This window comes from Triturus cristatus, chromosome 1_2, assembly GCF_964204655.1.
Source record: "Triturus cristatus chromosome 1_2, aTriCri1.1, whole genome shotgun sequence".
NCBI lineage: Eukaryota > Metazoa > Chordata > Amphibia > Caudata > Salamandridae > Triturus > Triturus cristatus.
Window position 1 is genome coordinate 1,141,567,922 of NC_140580.1, and position 23,442 is coordinate 1,141,591,363.

General features: G+C 45.1%; 1 protein-coding gene across 2 annotated transcripts in view; it reads left to right on the forward strand.

Annotated features, from left to right (window-relative positions):
- CCDC180 (coiled-coil domain containing 180) overlaps positions 1-23,442 on the forward strand; it is a 592,866-nt gene that overhangs the window by 414,130 nt on the left and 155,294 nt on the right. For both annotated transcript variants that reach the window (XM_085613885.1, XM_085613886.1), the window contains exon 28: positions 3,692-3,839. In XM_085613885.1, coding sequence (XP_085470011.1) covers positions 3,692-3,839 — 148 coding nt within the window. The remainder of the gene's footprint in view (positions 1-3,691; positions 3,840-23,442) is intronic.

Consider the following 23,442-nt stretch of genomic DNA (forward strand, 5'->3'; position numbering starts at 1 on the left):
TTCAATTCCCAGGCTTGTGAAGTCCATTTTGTTTTGTAGTAAGTGAGTAATACTACTGTAGTGTTACCTTATGTACTATAAAATGCAGTTTGTGAATTTGGACCATGATGTTTGTGCATGAGTGGAACTTCTGTATGCTCCTAATTAGTTGTTGGTGCTGATAATTAAGTAAGGCAGAAGGAGGAGCTTGGTAGGTGGTGATGGAGGAATACAGTTGTATTATATGTTCTGATCATAGGTTTCTGATCTGATGACACTGCATTGCTTTCTACAACTGAGGCAGTGCTGGAGATGGCTATCCGTCAAGGAGTAGGAGCTAGGCAATGAACTTCAGGAAGGCCTTCACATCTCTGGCTTCACGCTGATGTATGGTGTGAGACTCTCCAGCTTCCTTTTGAAAGGGATACAGCATTTAAATATCTGCTTGTGTACATAATAAATGTATTCTTCCCTTTCTCAGCTGAGTTCTTACAAAATCCTAATGATTTTTAAAAAAGTGGTAATAATCTCTTTGGCAGGTATACAAAACTGTCCGTCCTTTTTCAGTAGAATGCCCAGTATGCTGTGGCATGCTTTTTCCAATTAGGGGCTAGTTGTACGAAAAATCTTTGAGTTCGCAAACTGCCTGATTCGCAGAATTGGTCCGTTTTGAAATGCAAAAATGCCTTTTCTGATGTTCAGAGGCCAAATTGTGATTTGGTATCTTGTTACCGAATCCCTCAGTTTGCGAATTAGTATTTGGAAGGGACGTTTTGGGGCGTCACTTCCAGATACAGATTTGCATTGATATGTACAAATGTTTTTTTGTGACAGAAATGCAGTTGCAAAACATTGCACCTTACCACCAACTCAAAGTTGGCTGTAACCCATTCGCAAATGGGATGGGGTCCCATAGGGACACCTTCCCCTTTGCCCTTATCCGTTGAGAATGGTTGAATAAATATTCTATAGGAGTAGACAGTGGCCCCAGGGACCACTGCCTATCCTTATAAAAAAATACTTTTATTTTTAATTTTTAAACTCATCTCGTTTTTCTTTAAGGAAAACAAGCTGCATTTAACAAAATAAATTGCTTTATTTAAAAGTAATCGCAAACATGGTGGTGTGCTGACCCCAGCAGGCCTCCATCCCCGTGATGGCAGCGAATCCAAGTGGGTCACAAATTGCAGCATACTTTGGGGCATATGCATCAACATTAGCATTTGCGATTCCTTATTAGCGAAAAATAAGGAATCGCTAATAAGGAATAGCAAAAGGCTATGCATGTAGGAATCGCTATTCAAATAGCGATTCCTTAACATTCCTTATTACCGAATCGGTAATACCGAATCGGTAATAAGGAATACCTACCCATTCATTCCTATGGGCTTGGAGGCCCATAGGAATGAATGTAAAGCCATTCTGTATTAGCGATTCGGTATTACCGAATCGCTAATAGCTGGAGCACTTTCAAGGGTGCCAGGGTGTCAAAAGGACACCCTGTTGCACCCCTGAAAATGATATGTGCACATATGTTGCACACACACATGCTCTAAGGGCATGTGTGTGCGCAACATGACACTTAGAAAAATGCACAAAAGTGCATTTTTCAAAGTTTTTGCAAATTACCATGCAGTTCATCTTCATGGTAATTTGCTCCCCTTATTAGCGAAATCGCTAATTTTTTACCTTTGATGCATTGCATTTAAGGAATCTCACTTTGGGATTCCTTAAATGCAATCGCTATTTAAGGAATCGGTATTTAAGGAATCCCTATTTAAAGAATCGCTATTTAAGGATTCCTTAAATACCGATTTCTGCTTTTGGGTTGATGCATTGGGATTGGGAATTTTTTACTTAATACCGGGAGCTAATAAGGAATCGGTATTTTACCGACTGGATTTTGGGTTGATGCATAAGGCTGTTTGTTAATATTCATGAGGTAGGTCTCTTTGCGACCCACTATGCATAGCTATTTAGGGAACAGTGGCTGAATAACCCCTTTGTGCCTTACTAATAGCAATTACCAAATAGCAGTTCACAAACATTCGCTATTTGGTAATCGCTGTTACTATTGTTCGTACATCTAGCCCTTAGTGTCTGAGTGTGAATGGTCATCCCTCCCTAAACCTCAGAGAGAGCAGGGTGGGGGAGGGGTGAGGAGTGAGAAGTGAGGCCTCTGTTATACTGAGGCTGACAAGCAAGCTGAGAAGCTTCAGGCAGTGTAACAATCCTATGTCAGAAACACTGGTAAATGCCATTCTGAATGCATGATTTCAAAAGTAAACAGGAATCCCAGCCTCAGCCCAGGTTGTTACCTTTATATCCATTGCAGAGGTTAGACATGCACATATTGCATCTTAAAAAGGGTGCATAGACTGAGCAGGGATGCCATTGTGTTTTTTTAAGCAAGGCATGTATTTCTGATTTCAAAGGTAACCTGTAAAGGGGTGGGAGGGGGGGGGGTGAAGATATTTATTTTTACAAATTGCACACTGGGATACTTGTTTCCTCCCCACTGAGTGGCTAATAGTCACATATGCAACAAGGTGTCCTTTCAACAGTCCATCAGTATTCCCTAAATATGGCATGAGCAATCCGCAAATGTGGCATGGGCAATCTGCAAATGTGGCATGAGCAATCTGCAAATGTGGCATGGGCAATCCTCAAATGTGGCATCGACAATCCCCAAATGTGGCATGGACAATCCTCAAATGTGGCATGGGCAATCCTCAAATGCAAAAGGGAAATCCACAAATGTGGCATGGGCAGTCCACAAATGTGGCATGAGAAAATCTCAAATGCGGCATTAGCAATCCTCAAATGCAACAAGGGAAATCCAGAGATGTGGTATGGATAACTGTAAATGTATCATAGGGACCCCATACGTGTAGGATGGTGCAATGCTTCTCCTCTGGGGCTTCCTAGTGTAGTAGGCGAGGGGTGCATCTGAGAGGGCTTCTCTTTGACGGTGGGTCGAAATCTAAGGTTTAGCCACTTGATACAGCACTTTGGCTCTTCCAGATAATGCACTCAGTAACCTGAGTGGCACCTCAGTGGTCTTGCCCTTTTGGATTACTGGACCTTCTCTGATTACCTCCCTTCTTTATGCGCACGCACACAGCATCCCGCTCCCTTCTGGGTAGACTGGTGCTGTGTAGCTGCCTGTATGGATTAATCCTTATTAGAACTATATTTTGTGTGTCTGTCTTACATACCCTCACTCATCACACCGCCTGGCTTTGCATCCTGCTATACAGTAACCACACCTCTGAGGTCATCATGCACAACATGAAACACTCCACACATAGGCCCAAAACGAAAACAATACCTTTCCAACCACACACCCTACATGGTGTAACTTGCTGTCCATGTGAGTAAGAGTTTTAGCGTCCCAAATAGGGTCAGCAAGCGCTATACAAATGATACCATGCAATACTATACAATTAATTAACAGACTTCAGTGTCTCAACTCAGTAACCTATCCTGACCACGAATCTGGCTGTGGGTCCACAAAGTTCAGTAAAAGTTGGCTGTGAGTTTCTTTCTGATCAAGAGGTGGTTTCTGGGTGCAAAGGTTCTTAAGGAGCGAGCTCAGCAGTCAGGATTCCTCGACTGCGAAGAAACAGCTGCCGCTTGTTGGGTAACTTGAAGTAGGCCTTGGCTGAGATGGGTGCAGGATTGTGACTCTTATATTTTCTTGTGTATGAAGGTACTCGACAGAATCCTCCCAGCGTGATGCCGCACCCTCCCACACCCACAGCTGACACCAGAGTAAATGCATCACCCACAGCATCTCCGATGATGGCTTCTGCTGAGGAGAAGAGGAAGTCTGCTGTCAGAAGATCATCAGTGAGCGGGTATGGTAAGCTTAAGAAGCATTCCTTCAAATGTTAGACGAAATACATGACCACATCAGTCGTGGGATAGTTGCACCACTTGTACAAACATTCAGAGATCTGTAGAGAGGGATATGCAGGACATGTTTGAGAAAAACAGGAAGAGTGAGTCACTTGTGTTGGTCGTACGTTAAAATTGTACAGCATGTATAGTGTCCTGAAGTCAGTTGTCCACGCAACAGACTGTATATTGGGCTGATGTTGCCTGATGTCCATTCTACTCTAGCAACGGTACATCCTGTATATTGGCCAAATGTTGGCCTTCTCTATGATAGCAATGGTACATCTGGTGTATGGGCTAATGTTGGCCCTATCTACGATAGCAATGATACAGAAGGTATATGGGCCTAATGTTGGCCCTATGTACGATAGCAATGACACTGCCGGTGCATGGGCCTAATGTTGGCCCTATCTACGATAGCAATGACACTGCCGGTGCATGGGCCTAACGTTAGCCCTGTCTATGATAGCAATGACACTGCCGGTGCATGGGCCTAATGTTGGCCCTATCTATGATAGCAATGGTACAGCCGGTGCATGGGCCTAATGTTGGCCCTATCTATGATAGCAATGATACTGCCGGTGCTTGGGCCGACTGTTGGTCCTTTCTATGATAGCAAGAGACTGCTGGTGCATGGGCCTAATGTTGGCCCTATCTATTATAGCAATGACACTGCCGGTGCATGGGCCTAATGTTGGCCCTATCTATGATAGCAATGATACTGCCGGTGCATGGGCCTAATGTTGGCCCTATGTATGCTAGCAATGATACTGCCGGTGCATGGGCCGACTGTTGGTCCTGTCTATGATAGCAATGATACTGCCAGTGCTTGGGCCTAATGTTGGCCCTATCTATGATAGCAATGACACTGCCGGTGCATGGGCCTAATGTTGGCCCTATCTATGATAGCAATGACACTGCTGGTGCATGGGCCGACTGTTGGACCTGTCTATGATAGCAATGACACTGCCAGTGCTTGGGCCTAATGTTGGCCCTATCTATGATAGCAATGACACTGCTGGTGCATGGGCCGACTGTTGGTCCTGTCTATGATAACAATGACACTGCCGGTGCATGGGCCTAATGTTGGCCCTGTCTATGATAGCAATTATACTGCCGGTGCATGGGCCGACTGTTGGCCCTATCTATGATAGCAATGACACTGCCGGTGCATGGGCCGACTGTTGGCCCTATCTATGATAGCAATGATACTGCCGGTGCATGGGCCGACTGTTGGCCCTATCTATGATAGCTATGATACTGCCAGTGCTTGGGCCTAATGTTGGCCCATTCTATGATAGCAATGACACTGCTGGTGCATGGGCCTAATGTTGGCCCATTCTATGATAGCAATGATACTGCCAGTGCTTGGGCCTAATTTTGGCCCGATCTATGATAGCAATGATACTGCCAGTGCTTGGGCCTAATGTTGGCCACCAAGAAAACCGCATTCAAGGAACGACTGGACAACAACGCACACAACAGGAAGGAACTCTTCAACATCGTCAAAGAGCTCTCCAACCCCAACGCCGGAAACAACGACATCACCCCATCACAAGACCTCTGCAACTCCCTCGCCTCCTACTTCCACAACCAGATCGCAGAGTTACACAACAGCTTCATCACACAGCCAACGCACCCCACGACCGCACCTGCACCCCCCGCCACCACCCTCCGCGCCTGGACCCCGATCAACACCGAAGAAACCCGTCGCACGATGAACTCCATCCACTCCGGTTCTCCAACCGACCCCTGCCCGCACCACGTCTTCAACAAGGGCGACGCTGTCATCGCACCCCACCTGCGGGACATCATCAACACCTCCTTCGACACCGCCACCTTCCCGGAGAGTTGGAAGCAAGCCGAACTCAGCGCTCTACTGAAGAAACCTTCAGCGGACCCCGCCGAACTCAAAAACTACCGCCCCATCTCGCTCCTCCCGTTTCCGGCCTAAGTCATCGAGAAGACCGTCAACAAGCAGCTGGCCGCCTTCCTCGAGACGAACGGTTCCCTCGACCACTCGCAGTCTGGCTTCCGGGCCAACCACAGCACCGAGACCGCCCTCATCGCCGCCACTGATGACATCCGAACCCTGCTCGACAACGGGGAAACAGCGGCCCTCATCCTCTTGGACCTCTCTGCGGCATTCGACACTGTCTGCCACCGCACCCTAGTGCAGCGCCTCTGCAACGTCGGAATCCAGGAGAAGGCACTAGAATGGATCATCTCCTTCCTCGCCGGAAGAACTCAGAGAGTCCGCCTCCCCCCGTTCAGATCAGAAGCCACCGAAGTCATCTGCGGCGTCCCTCAAGGCTCCTCGCTCAGCCCCACCCTCTTCAATGTCTACATGAGCCCCCTCGCGGCCATCGCACGCCAACACAACCTCAACATCATCTCTTACGCCGACGACACCCAGCTGATCCTCTCCCTCACCAACGACCCCGCCACCGCCAGAGCCAACCTACACGAAGGGATGAAAGACGTAGCCAAGTGGATGATGAACAGCCGCCTGAAGCTGAACTCGGACAAGACGGAGGTCCTCATCCTGGGCTCCTCGCCCTCCGCCTGGGACGACTCCTGGTGGCCCCCTGCCCTGGGCAGCGCACCCAAACCGACAGACCACGCTCGCAACCTGGGCTTCATCCTGGACTCCTTCCTCTCCATGACCAGACAAGTCAACGCCGTCTCCTCGTCGTGCTTCAACATCCTGCGCATGCTACGTAAGATCTTCCGGTGGATCCCCACCGAGACCAGAAAGACGGTTACCCAGGCCCTCGTCACCAGCCGACTGGACTACGGCAACTCCCTCTACGCCGGAACCACTGCCAAACTCCAGAAGAGACTCCAGCGGATCCAGAACACCTCAGCAAGACTCATCCTCGACATCCCCCGACACAGCCACATCTCCGGACACCTGAGAGACCTGCACTGGCTCCCGGTCAACAAGAGAATCACCTTCCGTCTCCTCACCCACGCACACAAAGCCCTACACAACCAAGGCCCAAGATACCTCAACAGCCGCCTCAACTTCTACACTCCCACACGTCAGCTTCGATCGACCAGCCATGCCCTCGCCGCCGTCCCCCGCATCCGGAGAGTCAACACAGGAGGAAGGGCTTTCTCCTACCTGGCCGCCAAGACTTGGAACTCCCTCCCGACCCACCTCCGCCTGACCCAAGACCACCTCGCCTTCAGGAAGCAACTCAAGACCTGGCTGTTCGAGCAGTAGCGGACCCCTCTCCCCAAGCGCCTTGAGACCCTCCGGGTGAGTAGTGCGCTATATAAATGCCTGATTGATTGATTGATTGATTGGCCCAATCTATGATAGCAATGATGCTGCCGGTGCTTGAGCCTAATGTTGGCCCAATCTATGATAGCAATGATGCTGCCGGTGCTTGGGCCTAATGTTGGCCCTATCTATGATAGCAATGATACTACCAGTGCTTGGGCCTAATGTTGGCCCTATCTATGATAGCAATGATAATACCAGTGCTTGGGCCTAATGTTGGCCCTATCTATGATAGCAATGATACTGCCAGTGCTTGAGCCTAATGTTGGCCCAATCTATGATAGCAATGATGCTGCCGGTGCTTGAGCCTAATGTTGGCCCAATCTATGATAGCAATGATGCTGCCAGTGCTTGGGCCTAATGTTGGCCCAATCTATGATAGCAATGGTACTGCCGGTGCTTGGGCCTAATTTTGGCCCTATATATGATAGCAATGATACTGCCAGTGCTTGAGCCTAATGTTGGCCCTATCTATGATAGCAATGATAATACCAGTGCTTGGGCCTAATGTTGGCCCTATCTATGATAGCAATGATACTGCCAGTGCTTGAGCCTAATGTTGGCCCAATCTATGATAGCAATGATACTGCCGGTGCTTGAGCCTAATGTTGGCCCTATCTATGATAGCAATGATGCTGCCAGTGCTTGGGCCTAATGTTGGCCCAATCTATGATAGCAATGGTACTGCCGGTGCGTAGGCCTAATGCCGGTTGCACGTTAGCAACAGTGCAGCCTGTCTATTGGCCTGATACCTGTTATGCAATTGCAATGGTACAGCCAGAATATATGTCTGATTCTGGTTCTGTGTTAGCGGTGGGACGACCTGTGAATGGGCCTAACGCTGGTGGTGTGGTAGCAATGGTAAAACCTGTACATTGGCTTGATGTTAGCAACGGTACAACTCATAAATTGTCTTGAGGTCATACTATAATATTCATAGTACAGTCTCTATAGTGGTTTGATTCCAGTCATAGGTTAGCAATGGTACAGCCTTTATATTGACATAAATGCTGGTCATATATATCAGCAATGGTACAGCCTAGATTATGGCCTGATACTGGTCACACATTAGTAACGGTACAACCTATACATTGGTCTGATGCCGCTTGTACGTTAACAACAGTACAGTCCAGATACTGAACTGTTGCCCGTTGTATGTTGGCAAAGGTTCAGCCTGTACATACAGTCTGTATTTTGGCCTGATGCTGATCATACATTGGCAACAGGACAGCCCATTTATTGGCCTCATGTTGGTACTAGGATAGCAACATTGTACATTAGAAACAGAATGTCCTTTATATGCCCGATGCCGGCCCTGTGATAGCAATGGTACAGCCTGTATAATAGCCTGAGGCTGGCCGTATGTTTACAAAAGATCAGCCTGTAAATTGACCTGATGCAGATTCTGTGTTACCAATGGTACGGCACGTATATGGGCCTAACACTGGTCATACATTAGCAATGGTACAGACTATATATTGGCCAAATTCCGGTCATAAATTAGCTACGGAACAGCATGTATATGGGCCTATTGCATGTTGTACCTTACCATGGGTACAGCCGGTATATTCACCTGATGCTGTTGTATGTTACCAACAGTACATCCTGTACATTGGCCTCCAATCTCCGAACTACGGGCCAGATGTACTAAAATTAGGAACAGCGATTTCCTAAATGCGATTTCCTGCAAATCGCAAGTAAATAATGATTGTATGAAACTCTTTTGGGATTTCATTTGCGGTTTTTAATGGGTTGCAAATAAACCTACCTCATGAATATTAATGAGGTAGGTCTCGGTTTGGGACCCATTAGGAATTGCAGCCATCACAGGTATGGTGAGTGCGGGGGTCAGCAGGCCACCATGTCTGTGATTGCATTTGAATAAAGGAAAACGGGATACATTTAAAGAGAAAAGTTTTAAGTTTAAGTTTCATTTTTACAAGTAGCTAGTGGTCCTTGGGACCACTGCCTGCTTTTAAAAATAATTTTTTCAACATTCTTAAAGGGAAAATGGGTCCAAAAGGACCCCTTGCCATTTGCGAATGAGTTACCAGCACTTCTTAAATGGTGGTAAAGTATTACTGTTTCGCGACTGGAATTCGATTGCAAAACAGTAACATATGCCATATCCATTCAGAATGTGGAAATCAGATTTTGCATTTTGTGCCTCACAAAAAATATTTTTCCAGTCGCAAAGGGCAGGAAAGGGACGCCCCAAATACGCCCTTTCCAAATACCGAATCGCAAATGCAAATCGTGATCCAGTTTGTACATCACAAAAAGCTTTTTTCCAGTCTCAAAGGGCCAGAATCTGCAAATCGGGCTGTTTGCGGCCGGCAAAATGCTATGTACATCTGGCCCTAAGTAGCGACACTAAAATGGTGATTAAACCCACAGACAAGGGAGGGGCCATTGTACTACAGACCAGAACTGCCTTCAGATATGTATGTATACACTTCTTAGAAGATGAAAGGCATTACCACAGGATTGATGCAGACTCCTATGCCTGGGCTGATTAAAGAAATCAGCATTATGGTATAGAAGCAGAAACGGAGAGTTGGATATCACATAGAGAAGGAGAGTGTTTAAGGAATAAGGAATCACTTACAGCATATTTTTATATGTTTCCATCTCCACGCCGACCTATAACTATCAGGTATAGGCTTGATTCTGGAACCCCTATTACAATTTTATAATACCTTCTGCAGACCCATCGTCCAAAAAACTCCAACGTACTTAAAAGACACCATAGATTTGTTGAATATGTTGAAATAAGTGGAATTTGTCCCGGATTTTTACCTGTCTATCGAACTCGACATAGAGAGTCTGTATACGAGCCTACCACAGGAGAATACGTTACAAGCACTTGAAGGCATCCTCTTTCAGGAAACCTGGACATATAGTACACCCCGACATTTCATTAAAAAAAATACGCAAGACTTGCACTTACCAGAAATATTTTTGAATTAAAAGGCTCTCTATATCAACAGAACCATGATACATCAATGGGGAGTACCTTCAGCCCCAGTATAGCCAAACTACATGTACATAACTTCGAGATGAAGTTCATCGTATTATTTATTTATTTATTTTATAGTTTTTTAGAGCGCGAACCAGACTTGTGAGGGTATCGGAGCTCTTTACAGGATTAAGGATGGTATACAAAGAGTTAGCAGGGAGGGACGAATTGGGTAAAATAGGTGGATACATTATACACGAAAAAAGCATGCAGTCTAAGGTCCCGGCTACATATGGGATAAAAAGGAAAAACAGGTAGATATATTATAAAAGAGGCACGCAGTCTCAACTCTTGGGTGGGATGCCCATGAGTGCAGGAATAGGTATCATACGTAAAAGCCATGGATAATGTTGAAGTGGAGGGTGGAACATGTCGCTGAGGTGATTGTAATGTGATCGTTAGGCGAGGAATTTGCCCATTAGGAAAGTTTTGGTCTCCATTTTTAAGTGTGCCCAGGACCGAAGTCTTCTGATGGCGGGTGGGAGAGAGTTCCAAATTCTTGGAGCGGTCCCATAGAAGGCCCGATTGTAGGTTTTTTTCTTCCGGAAGCGTGCTGGTTGGAGCAAAAGGTTTTTGGCAGATCGGGAGTTTCTGGCTCCTCCGGATTTCACAGGTTTTTGGGCGAGAAATGCAGGCGAAATGGAGTAAAGAGCTTTGTGAGTAATGCAAGCCAGTTTAAGTTGGATTCTGGCCTCTAGGGGAACCAGTTCAGAGCTTTTAGGTGGGGAGGGATGTGGTTGAATTTCTTTGTGCCGATTAGGAGTCTGGCGGTGGCGTTGAGGCAGGCTTTCAATGGGGCCAGAGAGTTCTTGGCTAGCCCTGCAAGAGTAGAGCATCAATATTCTAGTCTGGAAATGACTAGTGCCTGGATTGCCTGGATTGTCGTTTTTAGGTCCGAGGCATTGAGAAAGGGTTTTAGGTTTCTTAGGTAACTCAGGTGGAATCTGGCGGGTTTTGGCTTTGAATATGGCCCCGCATGTTCAGGCTGCAGTCAAGGGTTATTCCAAGGGATTTAGCAGTCAACAATGGTAGGAGGGCAGTTTAGTGCTGTGATAGCCTTGATCCATTCCTGGATGTCTAGATTGGTTTTGGGTGGGGAGATTAGAAGGAATTCAGTTTTATTCGCGTTAAGATTAAGCTGGTTGGTGGCGAGCCAGTGGACAGTCAGCTTCAGGGCCTCACTTAGGGAGAAAATGTCCTCAGGGGAAGAGATTTTGATGTAGATCGGTGTATCGTCGGCGTACATAAGGTAGGAGATATTGGCAGAGCGTAGCACCTCTGTGACTGGTTCAAGGTAAAGATTAAAGAGGGTAGGGGAGAGGGTTGATCCGTGGGGCACTCCAACCGTGATCGGAGAGGGAGCGGATAGATTACCGTTGATGAGGACTCTCTGTGACCGATTTTGGAGGAAGTATCTAAACCATTCAAGGACTGTGCCATCCAAACCCATCCTGAGTTTGAGGCGTTCAAGGAGAATTTCGTGGTTTACTGTATCAAAGGCAGAAAATAGGTCTAGGAGGATTAGGAGACAGGTTTTGCCTTGGTCGAGGGCTTGGAGGGTGTCATCCACGATGTGGAGGAGGGTGGTTTCCGTGCTGTGTCCAGGTCTGAACCCGGATTGGAAGTCATCTAGAAGGTGGAAGTTGGTGATATGAAGGCTCAGCTGCTGTTGCACACATTTTTCCAGAACTTTGGCTTGGAGTGGGGTGTTGGATATGGGTCTATAGTCGATGGAAGCAGGGTCCAGCGTAGGTTTTTTTTAAGATGGGGACGACTTGGCCAGCCTTAAGAGAATCAGTTATTAAACCCTGTAGGAGGGAGGCATTGATTGGGAGGGAATGATGGCCTGAGAGCGGCAGCTAGGCAGTTAGAAGGGAGAGGATCATTGAAGTGATTGCTCGGGTTTAAGGAGGCTAGAATTCTCGAGATAGAGTGTTCGTCATAGATTTTAAAGTTGGACCAATGCGCTTGGTTTTTGGGTGAGGTTTGGGAAGACAGGGCAGAGAGAAGAGGTAGAGCCAACAGATTTAGATTTTGGTGGTGAGTTGTGGATTTAAGTTCGTTTCCTAGGGCAGAGATTTTGTCGCAGAAGAAGGATGAAAATTCCTCGCTTGATATTAGGGTTTAGGTGTTTCTTGTGAGGTTTTTGCTAGTTTGTTGGATTGGTGTTTGACCAATTCAAATAGCTTGCGAGGTCGATTCTTGGCGTTCTCAAATTCAGTTCTGAAGAATTCTTTTTTAGAGTTGAGGATTTTCTTATTGTAGGCATTTCTGGCCAGGTGGAGAAGTTTTAGATGGGCTGCTGACGAGTGCTGTTTCCAGTTTCGTTCAGTCTGTCGAAGGGATCTCCTCTCCTTGTTGAGGGATCCGTTTAACCAGGGATTCCTGTTTTTGATCTGGGTTCTTTTTACCTTTAGTGGAGCAAGATCATCGAGAATGTCGGATATAGTTGAGGAATAATGATCCGCTAGGCTGTTGACCGAGGTGCACTGAGGGGGGGTGGGGGATGTTGGTCTCACAGCGCGCAGCCAGTTTCCCGTGATCCAGGTTCTTGGTCTCTCTAACCCAAAGTTTGGGAATCACGGGTTGTGGTGTCCATGTCTTGTGGGTGCTAGGCAGGAGGAAGGTGATAGCGTGGTGGTCAGACCAATCACAAGGGTCAATAGAGATACGTTTGACCGCTGATTCCTTAGCGATGATCCAGTATAGTGTGGTAAATAATTTTCTTTACCGGGACTTAATTTGATACGGAAACATAATAAATATAGCTCAGTAAAATGAGAGGCAGAATCCGTGGTATTAGAGGTTCGGAATGGGCTTTATTCCAATGAACGATTATAATCGGTTGCTCCAAGTTCCGTCACCACGAAGGTTCAGGAAGTGAAGTACATACATTATTGACAAGAAATGACTTTTATAGTACATACATTACAATGAAGCGAATGCAGTAGGCGTAACAATTGATAAGGAAAATGACGATTCATATGCGTAACCGAAAATGGGTGTAATAAGGAGTAAAAAGGAACATAATTGGTTATGATGTCATATATAGGTGGATCTATAAGATAATACTTGGCATAGATGCGCGCGCAGCAGTATGACGTGTGATTGACGTGTAACTAGGGGGTGAAGGGGACTTGACATTTAGCTCTACATGTGGCGACAGAAGTCTGGAGGGTCAAGTCAACCTAATCCCAAATCATATCTAACATCCTATGTTTAAAGAACTATGTTATCCAAAAGAGAGGTCTCTTCGAGTGGAATCTTATTCTATACTGACTATACTGACTGTTAGTGCGTGTACAAGCGTCTAAGTGTCTACACTAGATGCGAGGGCGGAATCTTCCATAGCAACAGGGCTATGAATTACTTGTATGAAGACAGAGAAGTCGGGCCTTTGCTTGGTAGCTGGCAGAATGTTTACTTAAGCTACTAGACAGGAATGCGTTGGGCAGGGATGAGGCAGATAACTCGAAGGTGAAATACAGTTCTTGGCAGAGAATAGGCTGATGTCAGGCTTCGTGAGCCGCGCAGAGAATGAGACAAAGTTCATGGTCACAGATGCAGGCTCAGACTGGAGTTTTCAGAGGCAAAAGGCAAAAAGAGTTCGATGACAGAATCAGGGCCTACTTGCCTGGACGGTAAAAATGGCATAAGTGAACCATATAAAGGCGGTGGCCTTTCGTACTTAGGAAGGGAATATCCGGCCTATTCATGGCGGATCTGACAGAGGACATGTTGACGGTGGACGCACATGTGTTTGCGTCTTCATAACTGGAACTGGAGGGAACATACATGTACTTGTAACATGCACATAGAACCGTTGGGGTCCAAGATAGGGGACATAACTGACCAGAAAAATCCATATTTCCACATTCCCTCCTTGTCCCCTACTTGCCCGTTAAGAGATATCAATCTTCATTAATCCATTGATCTGTTCATATAGCATCATTTGTTCTTCTTTCTTCTTCCGGGATCTTGAATGAAAATCTTGGTGTGGAATGCACGATGTGGTACACAGACCACAAATCGCTGGTCCACATTGCAGACATAGACAGCAACTGAATAATATGAGAAGGCCAATACCTAGGAAGGATAGGACTCTCCATCCCCAGGCTGATATCACGCTCCAAAACCAACCGGACCAAGTCCAGGTGCCTGGATTCTGGTGTATCTGGCTTACAATCTTATGAAGGCGGGTTATGGCCTTATATATAGATGGCGAATTTTCTGGTATGAATATGCAACAGCTTGATCCGATGACCCTACAAGCTCCGCCCCTATCGGCCAGGATGACGTCAAGGACAAGACGATTTTGAAGCACAACAATCCGCATAGCAGACTGCTCTTCTGTTAAATTGCCTAAGGCGGAAATAGTTTCGTTCACTACTGCTTCAAGGGTTCTAGTTAATCTACGTATCAGCTTACTATTAGTAACAGTACCTATATAGGGAAAGATGCCTTTATTGAAATCTGTGTATTTTTCCCATGCTGTTTCAGTGTAATCGACAATCGGGAGATCTCTCCGCTCTCTATTGTGTACTAAATGAATATTTCTATAATAATCAGGAGGAGCTAGGAAAACAGGTGGCAAAAGGAATGCAATGTAGCAGGTACCATCCCAATCTAGAGGTAGACGCATATATGCAGTCTGACCACATATAAAGTAGGAGTGGCGATAAGCTCTAAATGAAGATTTACCTTGATCACTGAATTCTATTGTAGTAGTGCATTTACTATGGCCCATATGTATGGAACCAACTTTTCTTACACACAATTCACCTTTCGCTGGGAATACTGACATGGTTGGTAAAACTAGTTCAACTTCGGATTCGACATTTAGAACCATGAGATTAGGAGTAAAATTACCTAATCCATACACTTCATTTTCTAGATCAGTTCCTGTTCCTTTGGGGCGACCCTCCTTGTCAGGGTAACAGACTTTGAATAAAACTAGGTTCAGATTTCCCCATACCCACTGGTCTTGGTAAACGGCTGTATCTGAGTCTATGGAATTGATTAAACTAAACCATGCTCCACAGGAGCCATTATGTGTAAACGGATGTGGAAAGAAAGGCAGGACTCCTTCATAATTCTGATAGGGAGGGAGCCGGCCACATACCCAACAATTAGTTGCATTACTAGTCTGATGGGAATGATGTAACATACTAATGAAAGTGTTATTGCGCAGCGCAAGTCTATAAGACAATTCATGCGGGGGTAAGTCACTAAAAGAATGTTCAGCAGTAACATTGTAAACGTTTCTGGCAATAGGGTAATATATGTGCAACAATATACTTGCAGTAATTATTAAAAGACTTAAGAAAAACAAGATTAATAATGTCACTATGCAATGGCTACGCAGTGATTTACAATACGCCTGTCGTTTCATTATTTTTCGCGACTGTCCATGATTCAGGTCTAGGCGATACATGTCGGAGACAGATTCAACCGCTTCACCTAGGAGAGGACTTAAACAATCAAATCGTCCGACGGCCTAGGCCTTAATTTTAGTTTGTAGAGTTCTTTACTGTCGGCCTCAGCCAAAGGTAGTTTTGAGTCAATTGGTGGGGACACACGAGGTGGGCTGTTTACATCTGAAGGAAGTCCATGAAATTTCTTGATATGACTTGAATGAATCCATCCTTTCCTGCCTTCAATCTTCACGGCTGTCCTTGTGGTCAGCAAGACCAACTTGGGTGTCTTCCACCTGGGCTCCAGCTGAGTCTTTCGGTCGAAATTCCTCACAAGGACGAGGTCCCCCGGGATTACGTCATGGGGTTTCACCTCAGTGTTGTCGGGAAAGGCTGCAGCTACCTGTGAACGACAAGATTGTAGTGCAGACATCAAGGAAGCCAAGTAATCTGTCAGCATATTATAGTCAATATCAGTTATTTTGCGTGGTATAGGCGTCCCCCACATATTTGGTGGTCTGCCGAAGATCACCTCATACGGGGATAGCCCTGTTCGAGAGTGTGCTACCATTCTTGTGTAAAAGAGTGCAACTGGTAATGCTACTACCCAGTCGACACCTTTCTCTCTGCATATTTTGGACAATCTAATTTTCAGAGTCTGATTATGTCTTTCTACGAGACCTGCTGCTTCGGGGTGTCGGACACAGTGGAATTTCCACTGATAACCTAACAAAAGTGAAACGTGTTTCATTAATTCGGATGAGAACGGCTGGCCGTTATCTGAGTGAACAACACGTGGTAAACCGTATCGTGGGAAGAATTCTCGAACCAACTGTTTGGCAGTAGTCGGGGCAGTGTAATCTGAAACCGGGTATGCCTCCGTCCAGCGGGACAGAGCGCAGACAACTACGAGAACATATTTGAATCCTCGACATCGTTCCATCTGGATATAATCCATCTGGAGGACTTCAAAAGGGTGATTAGGAGGATGAAATCCACCCTGTTCTACGGGAACACTTTTTCCTGGGTTGAACTGGCAACAGATCATACAGGTACGGACCTTTTGTTTGGCTGCTGCTCGTAAATGTTTATTGAACCAAATGTGTTGAATGCTGTCTAGCATAGCTTTTTCTCCTAGATGCGCTGGACTATGTATAGTGTTAATTATAACTTGGACCATTGAATCAGGAAGGAACCACACGGACTTTTCCTTCATCATCCATCCTTGATCCGTTTGGATCCCTCCTAATTCAGTCCATTTCTTTATTTCTTCTGATGTAGCATGTGTCTGGATGTCAATTACGTCAAAAGTAGGATCTTTAACTGTCATACAATGTGTCGGGACTATTGTCTTTGTCATGTCGGATGTTTGTGTTTGAGCAGTCTGTTTAGCTGTTCTGTCAGCTAAATCATTGCCTTGAGAAATGATATCAGTAACTTTCGTATGTGCTTTGCATTTCATAATCGATATTGCAATCGGTAGATGTATCGCATCTAATAAGGCATGAATGAGGGGTCCGTGCTGAATGTGGGCACCGTGGGAAGTTAAATAACCTCTCTCTCGCCACAGCACGCCGAAGTCATGTACAACTCCGAATGCATAACGTGAATCAGTGTATATGTTGACTTTTTTATTTGTAGCTTGAATACAGGCTTGTGTCAGAGCGACGAGCTCTGCTGCTTGAGCGGACAAAGTATTTATATGATTTGTTTCAATGACTTCAGTATCTGTTGTGACTGCGTAAGCAGCCACTAACTCTCCTGTACTTGTTCTCATACATGAACCATCTACATACAACGTCAGGTCTGGATCTGACAATGGGACATCCGTCAAGTCTTGTCTGGGTTTCGTCGTGATAGTAATAACATCAATACAGTCATGGGCTAGTGGGTCTGTTCCATTTACAGGTAAAAGTGTGGCAGGATTCAATGTGTTACAACGTCTGATTTCTATATGTGGCTGAAACAGTGTTAGTTCGTACCCTGTAAGTCTTGCTATAGTCAAGTGTTGTGTTTGCGTTCGATTCACAAGAACCTCTACGGCGTGTGGTACTTGTACTGTCAATGGATGTCCTAACACTATGGCATCGCTTTGTCTGATTGCTAAAGCTGTCGCTGCCACTGATTTTAGGCACGCAGGCAGAGCCTGAGCTACTGGATCTAATGTACTAGAAAAATAAGCACATGGTTTGTGTGCTCCTGCTTGTTCCTGTGTGAGTACTGACAAGGCAGTACCTTCTCGTTCTGTAACAAAGAGTGTAAAATGTTTTCTGTAACATGGCGTTGCTAAAACAGGTGCTTGACATAAAGCTTTCTTTAGGCTTTCAAAAGCTTGTGTATGTTCCTGAGTCCAAGGGAGAACAGTCGATGTGGCTGCCTCCTGGGTTGTCAACTGAATGAGTGATTTTGCTAGAAATGCATACTGAGGGATCCACTGTCTACAATATGAAGTGAGGCCTATGAAAGCCCGCACCTCCTTTTGTGTCTTGGGTATTTGCATGTTAGCTATTAACTGAATGCGGTCTGGTGTAAGCTGCCTTCCCTCCTTGGACAGCGAGTGACCAAGATAAATAACTCGCTGGACACAGAATTGCAGCTTAGAAGGGGACACCTTGTGCCCCTTTTCGGCTAGAAATTGTAAAACTGTCAGTGATGCTTTCTCACATTCGGGTTCGCTTCGGGCGGTGATCAGCAGATCATCGACATATTGAAGCAAGGCAGTGTTAACTGGCATGTGGATACTGTCAAGTTCTCGTTTCAGTGCTTGGCTATAGATGCTGGGGCTTTCTGTAAATCCTTGAGGTGCGCGTGAGAATTTAAAGCTACGTCCATTTAAACTAAATCCGAACAAATATTGGCTTTCCGGATCTATTGGGACGCTGAAAAAGGCATTTTTGAGATCAATTACAGTAAAGAATGTTGCTTCGGAATCAATAGCTGTCAGTAATGATGAAATATCGGGGACCACAGGGAATTGTGGCACAATACATTTGTTTAATTCGCGCAGATCAATAACCAATCGATATACTGGCGGGGCCTTTGGATCTGTTCGTTTGAGAATCGGAATTATCGGTGAATTACATACATTGGAGTCCGTTTCTACAACCACTCCTTGGGCAATGAGCTCGTCAATGATTTGTAGTAAAGCCACTACAGCATCTGGTGGTAACTTGTATTGTCGCATTCGTGGTAGTACCACTCCTGCCTTTAGTGTAACTCGATATGGTGTAATATTCATGCAACCAACATCAGTAGGGCCTTGTGCCCATAGATGCGTAGGTAAAGTCTGCAGTCGGGGATCCATGTCTCTAGACACATAATGACCTTTAAAATCACGTAAAAACAATCTCACTCCTTCCGGAGAACAACATATTATAGCTCCTAGAGCCTTCAGTGTCTTTATTCCTAACAGGTTTTCTGGACATGATTTAGTAAGCAATAAATCGGTAGTTCGGGTCAAAGGTCCTATCGTAAGTGGAAGAGGTTGTGACACTTCATTAACAATAGGTTTTCCTGAAAAACCAAGGGAAATATTCTGAGAGCCTGAGAGGGGTGCCCCTGGAACTTCACTACGTTTTATGGTCGTTCGACTTGCCCCTGTATCGAGTAAAAATTTTCTGTCTTGGCCTAATAATTCACTATGTACATAAGGTCCTTCTTGATCTACAGGGATCTCGATAAGGGGTAAGTCAACTTCCCTCTCTAGGCTGGTTCATGCGTATCGTTGGTAATCAGGATAGTCGTACTGTGCGGTCTGGTACAGTTGTCGTGTCGTGGTTTGTGTGGCAGCAACGGGCAGCGCTGGTGCAGCTGGCACAAACTGTACAGACTGGGGTGGAGCTGGCATGGACTGTGCATGTTGCAAGGCTCCTTGTTCATTCTGATCCTGTCTAGGTGGCCGTGGTCTTTCTTTTGTATTACCTATGGCGATATTATGTTTCAAAACTGGACAATCGTGTACGTAATGACCTGGCTTTTTACAATAATTGCATGTCCCTTTTACAGGTCCTGCTGAATCACCGGAATGTGTCATACCCTTTTTATGTCCTTCAGCTGGAACTGTCTGAGAAACTAGCATTTTCATTTTTGTGTCTTTCATGCGTCTGTGTTCATGTTCTTGTTCCTCTCTAATTCTATTGTGATGGTACTGTAACATTTGTAACATTTGTGATGGAGTGTTACCTTGCCAGGTACTCTCGAATTTTAATACTCTATTCTTTACTTGGGGCAGGGCATTTTCTACTAATTTTGTTACAAACAGATGTGGGTATGATTCGCTACTTGCTTTTATGCCACTATTTATACCAAAACATTTTTCAAATCGGGCATAGTAATCACTAGTGTCTTCATCTTGCTTCTGTTTACAGGCTGAAATTGTACCCCAATCTTCCTTTTTCGTAGTTAATAAACGTGGCAGTACCTGTACTAATAAACCTGGCAGTGCTTTAGTTTTATCCCCGAGTCCTGCTCCTGCAGTTCGGGCCTTTTCTTCTGCTTCTAATACTGACCATTCTATCTTTTGGTCTCCTACCTCCCACTCTTTTTCCCTGAGTTTCTCATAAATGCCAGCAGGCATCAATACCTTTAATATTGTCATAATGTCGGGATAGGTATACTCTCCCATGAGTAGCATGTCTTTAATTTCTCGGTGAAAACCCGCTGGATCTTTGTCATGACTGGGTACCACTTTCTTCATTTCTAACAATTCTATTTTTGATATGGGCGTGTATACAAATACGCGTTTAAACTCATTGTCCTCGCCCTTTATTGGGTGCACTTCTCGTAAGGGATTCTGTCTATCCATGTAATACGTGGTTCTTTCCTTGATGGGCAATGAGACACGGTCTGAACATACAGAAAGAATGTATTGCTTTCTTGATTCTAGTATTTCTTTAATTAATTTAGTACCTGAACCTCTCCATCTATTCATGAGTAATTCAGTCAATATATCAGGTAAGGGACCAGGGTCCGAATGCTGACTCTGATACAGTATAAGGAGTTGTTGAATCATATAAATCCCAGCTAAACGCTGTTCATCTGGGGTGAGATTCAAAAATGTGCGTGCTACTGTATTATCACTGTATTTTCCGGGACTGTCAACCCAATGGACAGCTGACCTAGCTAATTCCTGTTCATCCATAGAATCGAGGAAATGATAACCCCTTCGTTCTCGGAGTAATTTGTCAGCTGCTTGGAACGAATGCTCGTTAGACCTTATATGGACTATGGGTGTTGGGAAACTCCTGTTATTGTCTGGACATATCGGACGTATCGGGTCAATAAGACATCTATTACTATTACAAGATCTTCCTCTACCTACATAGGCTATAGTGTCTGACTGTCCTGTAGGCAGTCCTGATCCTTCTTCCTCGCTTTGATCGAACTGGTCTACCGCTAATCTTTCTTCGTGTAGGCGTTCTATTTCTTTTCGGATCTTTCGGCACATGGCTATTATACAATTCTGCTTATCATGTCTTCCTTCTGATATATTCTGACTCCATCTGGTAAGAATTTGCATTGCTTCCGGGTCTACCCCTGGTCGGTCTTGATTTCTGATCACACAATTTATGAGGAAACGTAACAGTTCCCCCTGTATTTCCACTTTCTGGTATTCCATAGCTCTGTTAATACATTCAGAATCTCGTCCGGTTTGGACAAAATGATATATATTGTCTAGATGTGCAGTCATTCCTGGTAATTTCCCTAGATACACCGCGGCTCGTCTGATACGTAATGATGCTAGGGTCATTTCGTCCTCTTTGCCAGGCACAGGGTCATATCTACAATCTATAAGAAGTTCCTTAAGCGTACGGGCATTTATGAGTTTGGGGGTACGTGAATGTGCTGACTCTTGAAAAGTAAGCTTATTTATTCTAGGTGGCGTAGAAAAGATATTGGTAGCACCTCCGGTAGCCCCATCTGGGGTATCGGGTGTGAAAGGATTCGTTGAACGTGATACAGCAACTATAGGTGTGGATACAGCTATAGAAGTAGTTGTAGGGGCAGATGCAGAAACAGATGTGCTTGCCGGAACTTGTGTCAGAACTTGATGCTGTAAGGGTACAGGTACTGGGTCTTGGCGTTGAACCTCCCTGATAGGCGGTCTATGTGGGGCGGAATTAGCATACTCGGGAGCTGCGTCATCTAAATATGAGGAAAGAAAAACATCTTCTGCGGTTCTAGGATGCCCCTTAGGATGTACCTTTATTGGAAATAATGGGGTTGGCAAGTCTTTTGGTATTTCTGGAGTAGCCTTAGGTAATCCTTCAGCCAGAAGGGGATACATACCATTCATAAGGGCATTTCTTTGTCTGTCTACTTGTTCTGATTTCACTCGTGCACCTTCTTCAATTAATAGATTTTCTCGGACTTCATTTGATTTTTCTTTACTCTTCTCTTCCTGTCTACGTGCTTTTTCTGTTCGTCTATGTGATTCTTTACGCCATAATTCAATGGCGTCTTTCTGTGATTGTCTAGCTTTCTTTTTCCATAATTCTTCCTCTACTTTCACGATGCACTCTGCATCCCAGGTCCCCGCTGCGGGCCACCTCTGACTTTCTGGTAATTCCTTGGTGTAGTCTACCCATAGATCGAGAAATAATATGGCGTCTAGGCCATGTTTATGATACATGAAGTACCCTGGAGTGTCCCTAGGAGGAATGGGAACAGCTTCTTCGAGTACCCCTTTTCTAGTTGTGATCTGTCTTAGTTTCGAAAAGAGTGGCATATTGAGAACTGATCTGATACTTAATCTTGAACACACTTAGTACAAAAGCACAATAATGAACAACCATTCATACCACAATATGCAGGACGTTTAACACATTAAACATTAAACATTAAACATTTTTTTAACCTTTAAAATAACCAACAATGATGATCGTCTGCATAACTAATCACCAAGCATAATTCTTTGACAGTAACTAGATACTTCGGAATACTTGATATACTGCTAAACAGTACAGATACACTGCTGAAACAGTGCAGACCGGATTTGTGTACCCAAACCCGTCTTGACCGGCACAACCTATGTGCACGTCAGAAATGCCTCCCCAGCAATGGTACTCACCGGGTAGCTTCGGAAACGGAAGGCCTCAGAAACTTGACTGAACTTGAACCGGACTGGACTCGACTCGAACGCTTCGGACACTGGACTCGACTTGGGACTTCGGAAACTGGTGGGCCTCTGTATACCTCGGATCTTGCTCTCTCAGCTAGGCTCTGGTCGGGATACTTCGCACTTCTCACCGCCTCGTCTGGGTGTTGATCGCAGCCTCAGTCGCCCCCGCTTGACCGGAGGGAGATACAGGAAATCCTGCTGGTACGCGTTATTGTCCGTCCAGCTGTGGCAGGAGACCGGGCCTGCAACTCACCGCCGGCGCGTGAGATGAGAAAGTGTCCCTGTTCGGGCGCCATTCATGTGGTAAATAATTTTCTTTACCGGGACTTAATTTGATACGGAAACATAATAAATATAGCTCAGTAAAATGAGAGGCAGAATCCGTGGTATTAGAGGTTCGGAATGGGCTTTATTCCAATGAACGATTATAATCGGTTGCTCCAAGTTCCGTCACCACGAAGGTTCAGGAAGTGAAGTACATACATTATTGACAAGAAATGACTTTTATAGTACATACATTACAATGAAGCGAATGCAGTAGGCGTAACAATTGATAAGGAAAATGACGATTCATATGCGTAACCGAAAATGGGTGTAATAAGGAGTAAAAAGGAACATAATTGGTTATGATGTCATATATAGGTGGATCTATAAGATAATACTTGGCATAGATGCGCGCGCAGCAGTATGACGTGTGATTGACGTGTAACTAGGGGGTGAA